General features: G+C 44.3%; 1 protein-coding gene across 1 annotated transcript; it reads right to left on the reverse strand.

Annotated features, from left to right (window-relative positions):
* Window positions 1–2,271: 2,271 nt before the first annotated feature.
* On the reverse strand, window positions 2,272–13,328 carry LOC149434946 (uncharacterized). Its single transcript, XM_089663165.1, has 5 exons — window positions 13,250–13,328; window positions 7,002–7,099; window positions 6,685–6,912; window positions 6,152–6,293; window positions 2,272–3,410 (listed from the first exon to the last, which is right to left on the reverse strand). Exons 1-5 carry the CDS (start codon window positions 13,326–13,328, stop codon window positions 2,416–2,418), a joined length of 1,542 nt encoding a protein of 513 aa, XP_089519291.1. The 3' UTR covers window positions 2,272–2,415.
* Between the last annotated feature and the right edge of the window lie 231 nt (window positions 13,329–13,559).

Consider the following 13,559-nt stretch of genomic DNA (forward strand, 5'->3'; position numbering starts at 1 on the left):
ACAAACCAAACTTTGCCTGTTCCGGTCCCGTGTTTTGCAGGAGCCGATCATCACATATAGAAGAGACATTTCTACCACTTCTATATATAACAGCTTCCCGCTGTCACTGGTGCCTGAGGAAGACATGGATGGGTACAGCGGCCACACCCCCAGGAATTAGTGAGGTCATTGGGAATCCCTGCCATGTAAGGAAGGGGGCGGGGACAGCAGTGACATCACTGACCAAATATGGTCACTGGTCACATTTGGGTAATAAGGTCCCACCATCCCTGTCCCTTCACTTATGTAGATGATGACAGTTTAGGGAGCTGTCATTGGGCTGGTGCTATTGTCGGGTACTATATACCCCATACTCATTCACATGGGGGACGGTATATGGGGGTTCCTTGTTATTAAAGGGGGGTTCCAGAATCCAATATGACCCCCACTCACAGATCCCCACAGCCACCAGCCAAGGTGACAAGGTGCTATGCCTGGGGGAATCCCCCCTGGTAAGGTGACCCCCATGTTGTGGACATGTGGCCTGGTATGGATCAGGAGGGGGGGCACACTACAGCCCCCCTCTGCACTCTGTATGGTGGGCTGTATATGATATACTGCTGACCCCCGCACTCTGCCCCGTTATTGAAGGGTGTGAGGTGTCACCGAGGAGCAATGTTCTATATTGAAGTTTGCCCTCATTGCACCGACACACACAATAGTTTTTGTTCAATAAATGTTTTATTATAATTTTACATTTAACAAGATTGAAGCATAAAAATCAGGAAATAGTAAAGGAAGGAATCCGATTGGTCAGGAAGATCCCTTGTCTGGAATGTGGGGGCGGAGTCATTATTATTGGCGTACAATACAATACACAACGTGTTCCATTATTATAACAAAGTATTGTAGAAAAGATCCCAACATAGAAAATGGGGGAAAGGAGGAAATAAAGGCGGATATGAAGGGGAATCTGTGTACGGGGAACACCTTAACAATCACCACCATTTTATTCTCCAGGGCCTCTGATGTCACAGAATAGATGTTTGGGGGTTTATCTCATCTTCAGGACCAAAATCTGCATTTTCCCATGTGTGCAAAATCATGCAGAAACAGCTCTGGCAGTGAGAGGGTTAATGTGGGCTAGATGGGATCACTCTGCTGGGGTGACATTAGAGCTCCCCCTAGCTGCAGCCTGGTAATAACATTGCTGGGAGGTCTCTTCATTTCTCTGCTCCATACTTCCCGTCTTTATAGAAACGTCTCCTGACATTTGGGGGTCTATTCATAAAGAATGTGTAGAACCATTCACCTGGTGAAAGTGCATGTCCATTCCTTAGCAGATTCGGAGAGGTAAGTGTGCATGGATGGGGTGTAGGTCAGTCCTTACCCTAGATGAAATCTCTCATACAGACACAATGGAACTCATGGGACTTTATAAAGAGGAACTCCAGAAAAACATCAATAAAGATCTTCCAATGTTTTCTTCCCAATCAGCGTAGAAATCATAAAACCCTCCCAGCAGGTGTACAAGGCCATGAAATCTCTCAAAAAGTCCATCAATGGACAATTCCTGGACAACAATCACCGTGGGACAGAATTCTGAGCACCATAAGGAGGATCCAGCAGCGTCATCCATCTCCACGCGTTTCGTGGTGCAGCGCTCACTTCTTCAGGAGAAATGATTCCTGCTGATCAGAGTATACACCAATAATAAAACAAATGGCGGCAGGACCATCACTGGCTGCATGGAAAGTGGAGCAGGAAAGTGGCGTCAGGTAAGTCTTCCCAGGAGTTCTGTGCTGGGCCAGCTCCCTTGTTTATGGAAGCCAGTGGACATGCTGGTGCTCGGGTCTATGACACTTCCTGCCTACCATGGTAAGCCAGCCCCCCTCTGTGTTCTCACTGGATGCCCCTGGGTCTGCCCCTCCCCCCATGTGTACGCAGATTGCACAGAACACATTGGAAGATTTGATTGATGTGATTTTCTGGCGTTCCTCTTTATAAAGTCACATGACCATTCTGTCTGTATGAGAGATTTTATCTCCTGTCCATTCCTTCTCTGTGAATGGGGCTAAAACACCGATGTCATTAGGAGATTTGCTGAGCCGGGGGAATGTTTTCCATCATTACAGAGCATTTCACACTCCATTTATATTCTTCTCCTGATATCAATGGCCAACCCGGTCCCACACTTCATCCATGTCTTTGGGGGCCTCTGATCTCCTTATGAACTGTTTCTTCCATGATGAAGATCAGCCATGGAGTATATCTGAGGTGTATATCAGGGTGTGCTTCTTCCCCACATGAGAGCTGGGATGTCCAGCAACATTCATCTAGAAGACATTTCCCGCACTCAGTGCACTAATACACCTCCAGGGTTGTGTGGGACCCCTGATGTACAGGAAGACAGGACTTCAGTGAGGAACAATTCCCTTACTTAGGACAGGAAAGTTGTTTCTTCCCCGTGTGAGATCTCTGATGAATGGAAAGATTGAAGTTCCTTGAAAAACATTTCCCACACTCAGAACAGGAATATGGCTTCTCGCCCGTGTGAGATCTCTGATGTCTAGAAAGATGGTACTTCTGTGAAAAAAATTTCCCACACTCAGGACAGGAATATGGTTTCTCCCCTGTGTGAGATCTCTGATGTTTAGAAAGAATGGACGTCTGTGAAAAACATTTCCCGCACTCAGGACAGGAATATGGCTTCTCCCCCTTGTGAGATCTCTGATGGCTGTAAAGATGGGACTTCACTGAAAAACATTTCCCGCAATCAGGACAGGCATACGGCTTCTCCCCTGTGTGAGATCTCTGATGTTTGTAAAGATTAGACTTCTGTGTAAAACATTTTCCACACACATGACAGGAATAACTTATTTCCCCTGTGTGAAGCCTTTCATGTGTGACAAGATGTGATTTTAATCCAAAACATTTCCCACACTCAGGACAGGAATATGGCTTCTCCCCCGTGTGAGATCTCTGATGTGTGTAAAGATGTGACTTCTGTGAAAAGCATTTCCTGCACTCAGGACAGCAATATGGCTTCTCCCCCGTGTGACATCTTTTATGAACTTTAAGATTGTATTTATAATGGAAACATTTTCCGCACTCAGCACAGGAATACGGCTTCTCCCCCGTGTGAGATCTTATATGCAAATTAAGATGAGATTTATAATAGAACCACTTCTCGCACTCAGTACAGGAGAAGCTCTTCCCTGTTGGAAGGCCGGCCCGGTCCCGCACACTCTGAGGTTCCTCAGGATACGAGGAATCCGATGGTCCATCTACACTGGGTGGTGCCGGATGGACATTGGAGGGAGCCGGGTTTTCTCCTGGACTATATTGTGTGATGTCCTCATCTTCTACTTTCCAGTCTGGAGACAAAGTGAGACAATCCTCGGAGGTTTTCCTCATCTCCCGGCCATGGACTAAAATACAAAGACAAAGAGGATTACTAGACAGGAGCTGATTGGTTCCCCCAAAACAGGACTCCGCCCACATCAGGCAGCTGAGGGGATTATAGGACGAGGGTCCCCACCCCCTCTATCACTCATCACCATCTTCCCAACACAAGAAGTACTGCACTTCCTTATTTAGTCCATAATTTAGTCATGAAGAACAGCGGGGCTGAGCCCCACCAGAGGTCAGAGAGTGAGGATGGGGGGAGAACAACCAAGATGAAGACTGGACTGATCCTGAAGACCACCATCATTGGGGTATTGACTCCTCCCTCATTATCACTTTCTGTTTAAGGGTCCAAAGTTGGAGGATGTTATCACATTATTATCACCATGTAAAAGTCTGTGCTCCAATCACATCATCCGATATAAAATGTCCAGCTGGGAGGAAATGGGGGGAACAAAAGAGAATATATAGCAGTGGTATGCAATTTATAACATAGAGTTGTGTTCAAAATAATATCAGTGTGATGAAAAAAGTGACTAAAGCTGAAAATCCTTCTAATCCTTTTATTTCCATCCACACAAATGCATTGGGAACACGACACATTCTATTCCAAATCACAACATGAAGAAAAATACATCAAATTTGTGTTGTTCCTCTAAAAAAATGGAAGAAAAGTGAATATTAGACGGTTCAAAAAAATCTCAGTGTTTGTATTCTTCTTTACAAACTCAAACATTCACTATATAAACTGAGAAATGTTTGAAGATTTTGCTTTCCTTTGAATGACTTCATGAATATTTGGTTGTAGTCGCACTGTTTCTGAGAACTGCTGTACATCTGTGTTGCATGGAGTCCCCCAACTTCTGGCCCCTGTGATCAGGTATTCCAGCCCAGGATGATTGGACCACATTCCACAGTTCTTCTCTATTTCTTGGTTTGGCCTCAGAAACGGCATTTTTGATGTCACCCCACAAGTTTTCTATTGGATGAAGATCCGGGGATTGGGCTGGCCACTCCATAACGTCAATCTTGTTGGTCTGGAACCAAGATGTTGCACGTTTACTGGTGTGTTTGGGGTCGTTGTCTTGTTGGAACCCCCATTTCAAGGGCATTTCCTCTTCAGCATAAGGCAGCATGACCTCTTCAAGTATTCTGATGGATTCAAACTGATCCATGATCCCTGGTATGCGATAAATAGGCCCAACACCGTAGTATGAGAAACATCCCCATATCATGATGCTTGCACCACCATGCTTCACGGTCTTCACAGTGTACTGTGGCTTGAATTCAGTATTTGGGGGTCGTCTGACAAACTGTCTCCGCCCACTAGACCCAAAAAGAACAATCTTACTTCCATCAGCCCACAAAATGTTGCGCCATTTCTCTTTAGGCCGGTCAATGTGCTCTTTGGCAGATTGTAACCTCTTCAGCACACGTCTTTTTCCCAACAGTGAGACTTTGCGGGGACTTCTTGCAGATAGCTTGGCTTCACATAGGCGTCTTCTAATTGTAACAGTCCTCACAGGGAACGTCACACCTTCTTTCATCTTCCTGGAGCTGATTGTTGGCTGAGTCCGCCCCATTTTGGCTATTCTTCTATCCATTCCAATGGTAGTTTTTCGCTTTCTTCCACGTCTTTCAGGTTTTGGTTGCCATTTTAAAGCATTTGCCATCATTTTAAATGAGCAGCCGATCATTTTCTGCACTTCTTTATATGTTTTCCCCTCTCCAATCAACTTTGTAATCAAGGTACGCTGTTCTTCTGAACAATGTCTGGAACGACCCATTTTCCTCAGAATTTCAGAGAGAAATGCACTGTAACCAGCATGTACAACATTTGCTGCCTTCCTTCCTTAAATAAGGGCAATAATTGCCACCTGTTTATCAAAGAATGAATGACCTCACTAATAGAACTCCACACGGCTATTATATTGAACACGCCCCTTTCAATGAGTGATTCAATGACACAGAATCAGCAGCATGCATGTCATGACTGTCGGGTCTGTTGGATTTCTATGACTCCACTACACCTGATAGGAAATTATTTGCCATGTAGAAATATAATTTCTACAAAAAATAGTGATTGATCCGGTTAGTGATGTCTGACTGCTAGTATTTTGAACACAACTGTAAATTATATAGTGCAGGGGTCAGGAGTATGTAATGTACAACATAGAGTATATAGTGCAGGGGTCAGGAGTATGTAATGTACAACATAGAGTATATAGTGCAGGGGTCAGGACTCATAATATCGGTATTCAGTAATCAGTGGAGCTTTTAATGTTTCCTGTAGACAAGTTGCAGAGATCCCACACCGCTGCCTCCCATCTCCTGAGACTGCACTCAGTGACTTGGGTCTTAGACACTACAGACATATCCCTCCACCCGGCACAGCCAGCAGACCACAGAGCAAGGAACCCTGGGAGAAATGTTCTGTCAGAGATCTTACTAGACCCGGATATGGGGGAGAAGACATTAGACACACACCCCAGGTGCCTAGGTCTAGTAATGTCTATAGTGAAAATCCACATTTTGCTGCCAGCTGAACTCCAGAACCTCCATAAATCCAGTCTAGATACATAAATTGTGTCTGCAGCACAGAGAAGGAAGATTATCCGAGAGAAATCCAGGAATACAGGACGGGGAACACAGCTCAGGAAAGTGACCAGGGGATTACAGGCTGATATCACCCAGTCCCCGCCCTACTCTGGACCAATCAGTGAGCAGTATGGGTGGAGGAATGGATTTAGTGTTCATGACCCACCTGTGCTGATCTCTGTAGGAGTGTCCTCCTCTATAAATGTCCCCGTTATTCCATCCTCCTCCATAGACTGCTGATCATCCCTCACATACGCCTCTTCTTCTTCTGCTTTCACCTCAAATTCTATATCGATTGGATCTCCACTCTAAATCAAGGAAATGAGAAATTTTACAAAAAATATATAAGCTTACATGAAAAATCCACATATTTTCTCCTCAAGTCCATGTTCTAGATTCCCCATCCCACCAACCTTGCAATAGTGAGGGATGGTGTGACCTTCCTGTGTGGAATCCCGGGAATACAGAGGACGGGGACATCTCTCTGGTGGGTTCCTGGTATTAGGTGGCTCCATCATATCCTTGTGTCCTTCTGAAAACTCCTCCATCACTCCATACTCCTCATCCTCCTCTTTATACTCTTCTTTAACATCAATATTATCATCCCCGAGGATTCCACTCTGAAAGATATAATAAAACATTCATTGTAACAAACATGCTGTGTATAAATCACAACTACCAATAATTGTCATCATCTACCTGATGATGGTGAGGGATGGTGTGACCTTCCTGTGTGGAATCCCGGGAATACAGAGGACGGGGACATCTCTCTGGTGGGTTCCTGTAGCTGGATGACTCCACCATGGTGTCCTGGTACAGATCTTTGTGTTCTTTTAGAAGCTCTGACTCCTCCATCCCCCCATCCTCATCCTCATCCTCTTTTATCTCTTCTTTAACCTCAACTTTAGGATCTCTCAGGTTTCCACTCTGAATATATAATAAAAATGACATCAATGGTAACAATGCAGATAATGTACAGATCCTAATGATACTATCAGTGATTGTTCCTCATCTACCTGATGATGGTGAGGGATGGTGTGACCTTCCTGTGTGGAATCCCGGGAATACAGAGGACGGGGACATCTCTCTGGTGGGTTCCCATGACTGGATCCATCTGTAGGAAACACACACACTGACTGAATCCATTGTTTCTATGTGTTTATCAGATGATGGGGGATCTAGGTGGATCCTCCGTACTGCTCTCTCCTTTACAATAAAGTCTCCTCTTACCCGGTGATGTGAGGGGCGGCTGATTGTCCATCATGACGTCCTTGTAGAGATCCTTGTGTCCTTCTAAATACTCCCACTCCTCCATGGAGAAATAGACAGTGACACCCTGACACCTTATAGGAACCTGACACACACAATGATACAGTCACCATCCAGACACATCCCTTGTCTGTTACTGGAGAATGTCCCAGAATTCCCGGCACCGCTCACCTCTCCTGTCAGCAGCTCCATCATCTTCTTGGTGACTTCTAGAATCTTCTGCATGTTGTGTCTCTCAGGGTTTAGGGAGTCACATGGAGGCACTGTGATGGTCATATGATCACCTGACTTCAGAAGAGGAAATCTCTGTATTGAGGAACCAATAGGAATATCATGTTAGACTCCCAGAATCCTCCTCACCTCTCCGGTCAGGTCTGTGTTTTATTAATAGAGATAAGAGTGATGTCATGTGACCTCCCAGAATCCTCCTCACCTCTCCGGTCAGGTCTGTGTTTATTAATAGAGATAAGAGTGATGTCATGTGACCTCCCAGAATCCTCCTCACCTCTTCAGTCAGGTCTGTGTTTATTAATAGAGATGAGAATGATGTCATGTGACCTCCCAGAATCCTCCTCACCTCTCCGGTCAGGTCTGTGTTTTATTAATAGAGATAAGAGTGATGTCATGTGACCTCCCAGAATCCTCCTCACCTCTCCGGTCAGGTCTGTGTTTTATTAATAGAGATGAGAGTGATGTCATGTGACCTCCCAGAATCCTCCTCACCTCTCCGGTCAGGTCTGTGTTTTATTAATAGAGATGAGAGTGATGTCATGTGACCTCCCAGAATCCTCCTCACCTCTCCGGTCAGCAGGTAGATGATCTCCAGGGTGAGGTTTAGTATCTTCTCAGTCATGTGACTCCGGTCCTCCTCCATCCTCATTGGTGCCATCATGTGATCTATACAGGTCTCCTTGTAGACGGATAACTTTGGGAAATGAAAGTAAGAATGATTTGGATGGTATTGGTCACACAATAATAGGATGTGGATGTGAGGGGGGAATAGGAGGGTTGATGGACATTTAAAGTGTAACTAAAGACAAACCACTTGTTTCATTTTGGATAGAGTAAGGGAGGGTTATAACCTCTGTCAGGTGTTTTTGCCATCTGTGTCCCATTGGGGAGATTTCCCTTCACTTCCTGTCCCATAGCGAAAACAAGTGAGAGGAAATCCCCCAAAAGTGAGGGAATTCTGCTGTCATTGGACGATATACCCTCTATTAGTGTTCTGATGTCAACCCAAAATTTGGGGCTCTCTTTCACTCTTGATTATAATGGTCACAGGGACAAATGGGGGCACAAAGCGCTATAAAAACTGACAGATGCTCTAATTCCTCTCTAATCCAAACCTAAAAAAAATGTTTTCCCTTTAGTAATACCTTAAGAACTACTGCCCCCCACGGGAACACGTTTACCTTAGACTGTTTAGTGTTTAGACCCCAGAACTCTCTTGGTCTGCTGGATCAGAAATCCCCTTTTCTCTGTTGGGTTTGTTTTGTCTCTGAACTGGTTTTGATGAGTTTTAGATCTGCAGACAAGGAATGATAAATGGTTACATAGTCGGTAAGGTTGACTAAAGACACTCGTCCCTCCAGTTCAGCCGCAGTGTGTGTATCTGCGTGTCTATGGCACCATCCTCTTCCATATCCCTTTACATTGTGTTCCCTAAGAAACACATCTAAAAGGTTTGTGAATGTATCTACACTCCCCGCTGACACACCAACTGTGGAAGGGAGTTCCACATCCTTACCGCTCCAACAGTAAAGAATGTAACACACAGTTTAAATACTTGACCTCCAGAAGGTATTACCCCTTCATGAACAGGTTATATTTTGCTGTTCAGCACTGCACTACTTTAACGGCAAATTGTTTCGTCTTGCAACACTGAACCCAAATTAAATTTATATAATTTTTTCACACAAATGGAGCTTTCTTTTGGTGGTATTTGATCACCACTGGGGTTTTGTATGTATGTAACACACTGCATTGTTACTAATTGTAGATTGTTAAATGGCCACAATATGGCTGTGCTCTGCAGTTCAGCTGACACAGGAAATTGTACAGCAACGCTAAGAATGCTGGGACTAGTATGCTGCAAGCAGGATATCTCCATTCAGTGCAGCTGACATAGAACTACAGATCCCAAGTGAGTGAGTAAAGGGGCTGGAGCGTATAAAAGGAGAAAAGCCCAGGAGGAGAGGAGAAGAGAGGCAGGGTGCGTGTGAGAACAGAGTGCCGATCCAGGAGGCCTCAGGCTGGATCAGACTGAATCAGAGGATGGAGAAGGGAATTTCCAGATTGTTGATTGTACAGAGAGGCAGGATAGTCAATCCTGCATGTAGGTGGATCGAGTCATCGGCATCGGCACCACTATCTCCATGGGAAGACAGCCAGAAAAGGGGCCCCCCAGCAACAAGGACATCATTTCACACCACTACTTTGAAGGACTGGGTGAGAGAGTTCCTAACCCACACCACACCACCATGTGATACAGGTTCCATAGTTGTTGCCGGTTACTAAAGTCCAGGATTCTTACAATACAGACTGCCACATAGAGACACAGTCTCTGTAACCCAATCAGTGCTGCGGCCTATCTACACCAGAAGCCCATTGAAGTATCACACACAGTATATCAGCCCTAATAGATTCTGTTGCCTGATTGGCAGGAACTGGGAAAAAGTAAAATCATATTACCTCCGGCCTGTTCTACACAAAGTTCCACCAGCCAAGTCTCACACTAAAGGGACATACTTCTAATGAAGTCTGCTCTCACCCTCCTCAGTTTGAGTAACCACCATACCCAAGTAAACTCCTAGATTGCTGCCTTTATTGAAGGGGAACTCTGCTTGCTGTGTCCTCATCACCAGGGAAGGGACATTTTCTCATGAAGAAAAGGGATGACCCCTCCACTGTGCACCAACGTAAAGAGCTCCACCAAACCAGCAGAAGAGTCTTTCCTGCATTGGGTGATGGGGTTTATATGGGACTTTCTGCTTGTTGAAACCCTCAGAGAGTTAAGCACTGGTTCTGTTTACTGGGAGCCCACAAGGGAGCGAGCCTAACATTCCTAATCTCCCCTTTTCTGCCTGTTTGGGGAAAGTTCTCTGGGTAGGAGAGAAACAATAAAACTCTGAGTCCTGGAGGACAATTTGGTCTATTTAACGTGGTATTGTGCTGTAATATGTTGTTTATTTCTCCTGAACGGTTCACAGTTTCTCACATCAGTCATCGATTCTTTGTGTGTATATTGCTGATAATCTGACTCTAATACAGACTGATTTACTATTCATTCAATGCTATGTGATTATTGTGTGTTATAGCCAGGGGGGGACACCTGGCCAAGGTATTACAATGGTGTCAGCAGGGGATGTGCACCAGCCAGGGCTCAGAAGTGAACAGGGAACCCAAAATACTCAGCGACTCTTGAGGGGATAGTGCTACATATAAATGAATAAAAAACCAACATTAAAAAAAAACTATATTTTCTACTTTCTGTTATTAAAAATACCTGACCAAATCTCATTTCTTTGTAAATTTAGGCCAAAATGTATTCCACTACATGTCTTTGGAAAACAATCCCCAGTAAGTGTATATTAATTGTTGTGTGTGAAAGTTATAGAGTCTACAAACTACGGGATATATACTAGAATCTACGCAGCTTTTAAGCAGCTCTGACTTTCCTACTGCCTATCACATTTCTTGAGGTGCTAAAATGCCAGGACAGTACACACAAGAGTAGTTGATGCTTGGAGTAAACTTCCAGCAGAGGTAGTGAGCCAGTCAGCAGCAAATAGCTTCAAACATGCTTGGGATAAGCATAGCTCTATACTCAGACAAAACCTTACCAAACAAACCCCCACCCACCTCCCCCCCAAAAGAACTCGGTGGACCACACAGTTTTTTCTGCCTTCACTTTTCTATGTCTCTAAATTACCTCATTTTTGGAAAGTAGACAGTCTGAGGTATTTTCTGGGAGGCATGTTGAATCCTTGGAAGATTTTATTTTTTGCCACAAGTATTTGGGATATGACAAAAATGTTATTTTTCTTTACACAAAGTTGTCACTTTAATGAGATATTTCTCACACATGCCATGGGTATATGTGTAATTACAGCCCCAAACAAGTACAGCCTATCCACGTACAGGGCCCAAAATCCAATCAGCACCTTCAGGCTTTCAAGGGGCATTAATTATTCATTGGATGTCCTGAATACTTATCACAGTTTTGAAGACTCTAAAATGCCCCAATAGTACAAACACCCCTAAATGACCCTTTTTTGGAAAGTCGACACTCCAAGGTATTTAACCAGCGGCATGCTGAGTATTTTGCAGATCTCATTTTATTGTCACAAGGTTTTGAGGAATGAAAGATGAAAATAAAAAATATTTTTTTTTTCTTCATTTTCCAAAAGCCTGGGAGGTGTAGACTTCAACTACCAAATGATGAAGCCATTTTTAACCACCTGCAGAGCTAGACATTGGCATAAAAAAGTGTCTATATATTTATGTCAATTGGCTCTATACAATGCTTTTGTTATTTACAAAGCTACTGGAAGAATCAGATCCTTCCTAAAATATCAGGAGGAGATCATCACGGCCTTTTAGTATCCAGAAGGCACTGTGGCGCAAAGCCCAAATCCAGATGCAGTTAGCCGGCTGCATGAGAGGCATTGTTCTGTCCTCCCACCTACCTCAACACAAAAGTCGCCCCAAAAATGATGTATCTGTGGTAAACATGGAATAAGGGGAGGAACTCCAGGGTACAGCATGGCACAGTGTAGGGGTCCACATAATTCAGCACAGGACAGGTCTCTAAAGATCATAGGTATTCAGGAAAAATATATATATATTTTTTTAATTAATGTTATATTGTTACTGTGTTATTGTTAACTGTTATTTGCTTTGCAGGAACACCAGTCAGCTGCAGCATTGATCTGTGTATTCTGACGCTGACACAGATAGGCCTTTCAACAACACCAGAGGCCATGTAAATTTGGACCGTTGTGTCTGAATGGAAGACAGGATAAATACATCACATTTGTCCTTCCATTTTACTCGAGTAGTTCTTCATGCAAAAGCAGAATTCTTCCCCTCTCTAAGTGGGGTGTTACCAAGCCACTGGGGAAAGCCTTTGTGATTAGATCGCATGGTGCCATAGCAGCCAATTTCTTGAAGGAATAAATGTCTAAAAAGTTGCATGCTAGCATAGAGGTTGTCCACGTACAAATGGTACCCCATATTCAACAAGGGTGACAAGTCCCACACTATCTTACCACTGCTCTCCATGTAGTCTGGACATCGGGGGCCATTGCAGCAGAGAACACAGGCATATGATGAATCGGGTCTCTGGACCAATATGAGCACAATTCATTCTTTGTAAGGGCCATGTTAAGGGTTAGGCCCAAAAAAGCTTTAAATTCAGAAACCGTGACAGGTTTGAACTCGAATAGGCTGGCAAACTTTGAATTTGCATTGGCAGAGATGTATTGTTGGGCATAAAGATTGCTTTTGTTCACAATCAAATTGTAGAGGTCTTCAGTGAAAAACAGCTAAAATAAATCAAGGGGCGTTGTTAAGTTCTCTGTTTCCACCTGAACCCTGGGCAGTGAATGGGGGGGAGAATGGGTGCTGCTGAATCTTGGGGAAGCCAATTAAGGTTTGCAGGCACCTCTGGAAGGATACTATGGGCTCTACAGGCCTGTGCTTGAATTCTTGGTGGATGCCATTGCATAATGTTATGAGCGCTAGCCGCCTCCCCAGCTTGTACTGCACTTGGGACTCACCACGTCACCATGAAATACTGCAGTGCTGATGTATAAAAGGTTAGGAAGTACTAGGACACTGGTGCTTGTCAATCCACCAAAAGGTAGTGCAGCACTAGTACTGTCACTGTGCTGCATATGAGAATAATCCTGCATTTCTAGCACCTCAGCAACCTGGGAATGGGGTTGGGTGTGCCTGATCTTAAAAGGAACCTCTTCACCATCATCAGAGCTACCTGCTGGGGTGTCACTGCTCTCTACAGGTTCATAATCTGAGTCTGATAGTGAGGCTTCCCCTTCACTCTCATCTGTCATGCTGGGAATCCTGTACGCCTCCCTAGGGAACCTTTTTTTAGACATTTTGGACACTAAATTTACAGGTACTTAGTGGTGACTATGGGAAAAACAGCTCCTGGCTAGCAATCAGGGACTGCTTGTGTGCTAGAAATGAAATGACCTGCTAGTGGTAGGAGAGATCAGGCTCAGATGTTGCTGACACTGGTTTTGCAGACAATGTATCAGAGATGGCAGTGATCTGAAAAATTA

Source organism: Staurois parvus, unplaced genomic scaffold (assembly GCF_062004578.1).
Source record: "Staurois parvus isolate SC_StPar_1 unplaced genomic scaffold, SC_StPar_1.0 ptg001636l, whole genome shotgun sequence".
NCBI classification, from domain to species: Eukaryota; Metazoa; Chordata; class Amphibia; order Anura; family Ranidae; genus Staurois; species Staurois parvus.

Excerpts from the sequence above, each read along its gene's own strand:
- LOC149434946 (XM_089663165.1), bottom strand. The coding sequence starts at position 13,328 with ATGACAGATGAGAGTGAAGGGGAAGCCTCACTATCAGACTCAGATTAT. Across the intron at positions 7,100-13,249 it reads GAGCAGTGACACCCCAGCAG|ATGGATCCAGTCATGGGAAC; the intron begins GTAGCTCTGATG and ends TGTTTCCTACAG. Across the intron at positions 6,294-6,684 it reads CCATCCCTCACCATCATCAG|AGTGGAGATCCAATCGATAT; the intron begins GTAGATGATGAC and ends TCCTTGATTTAG.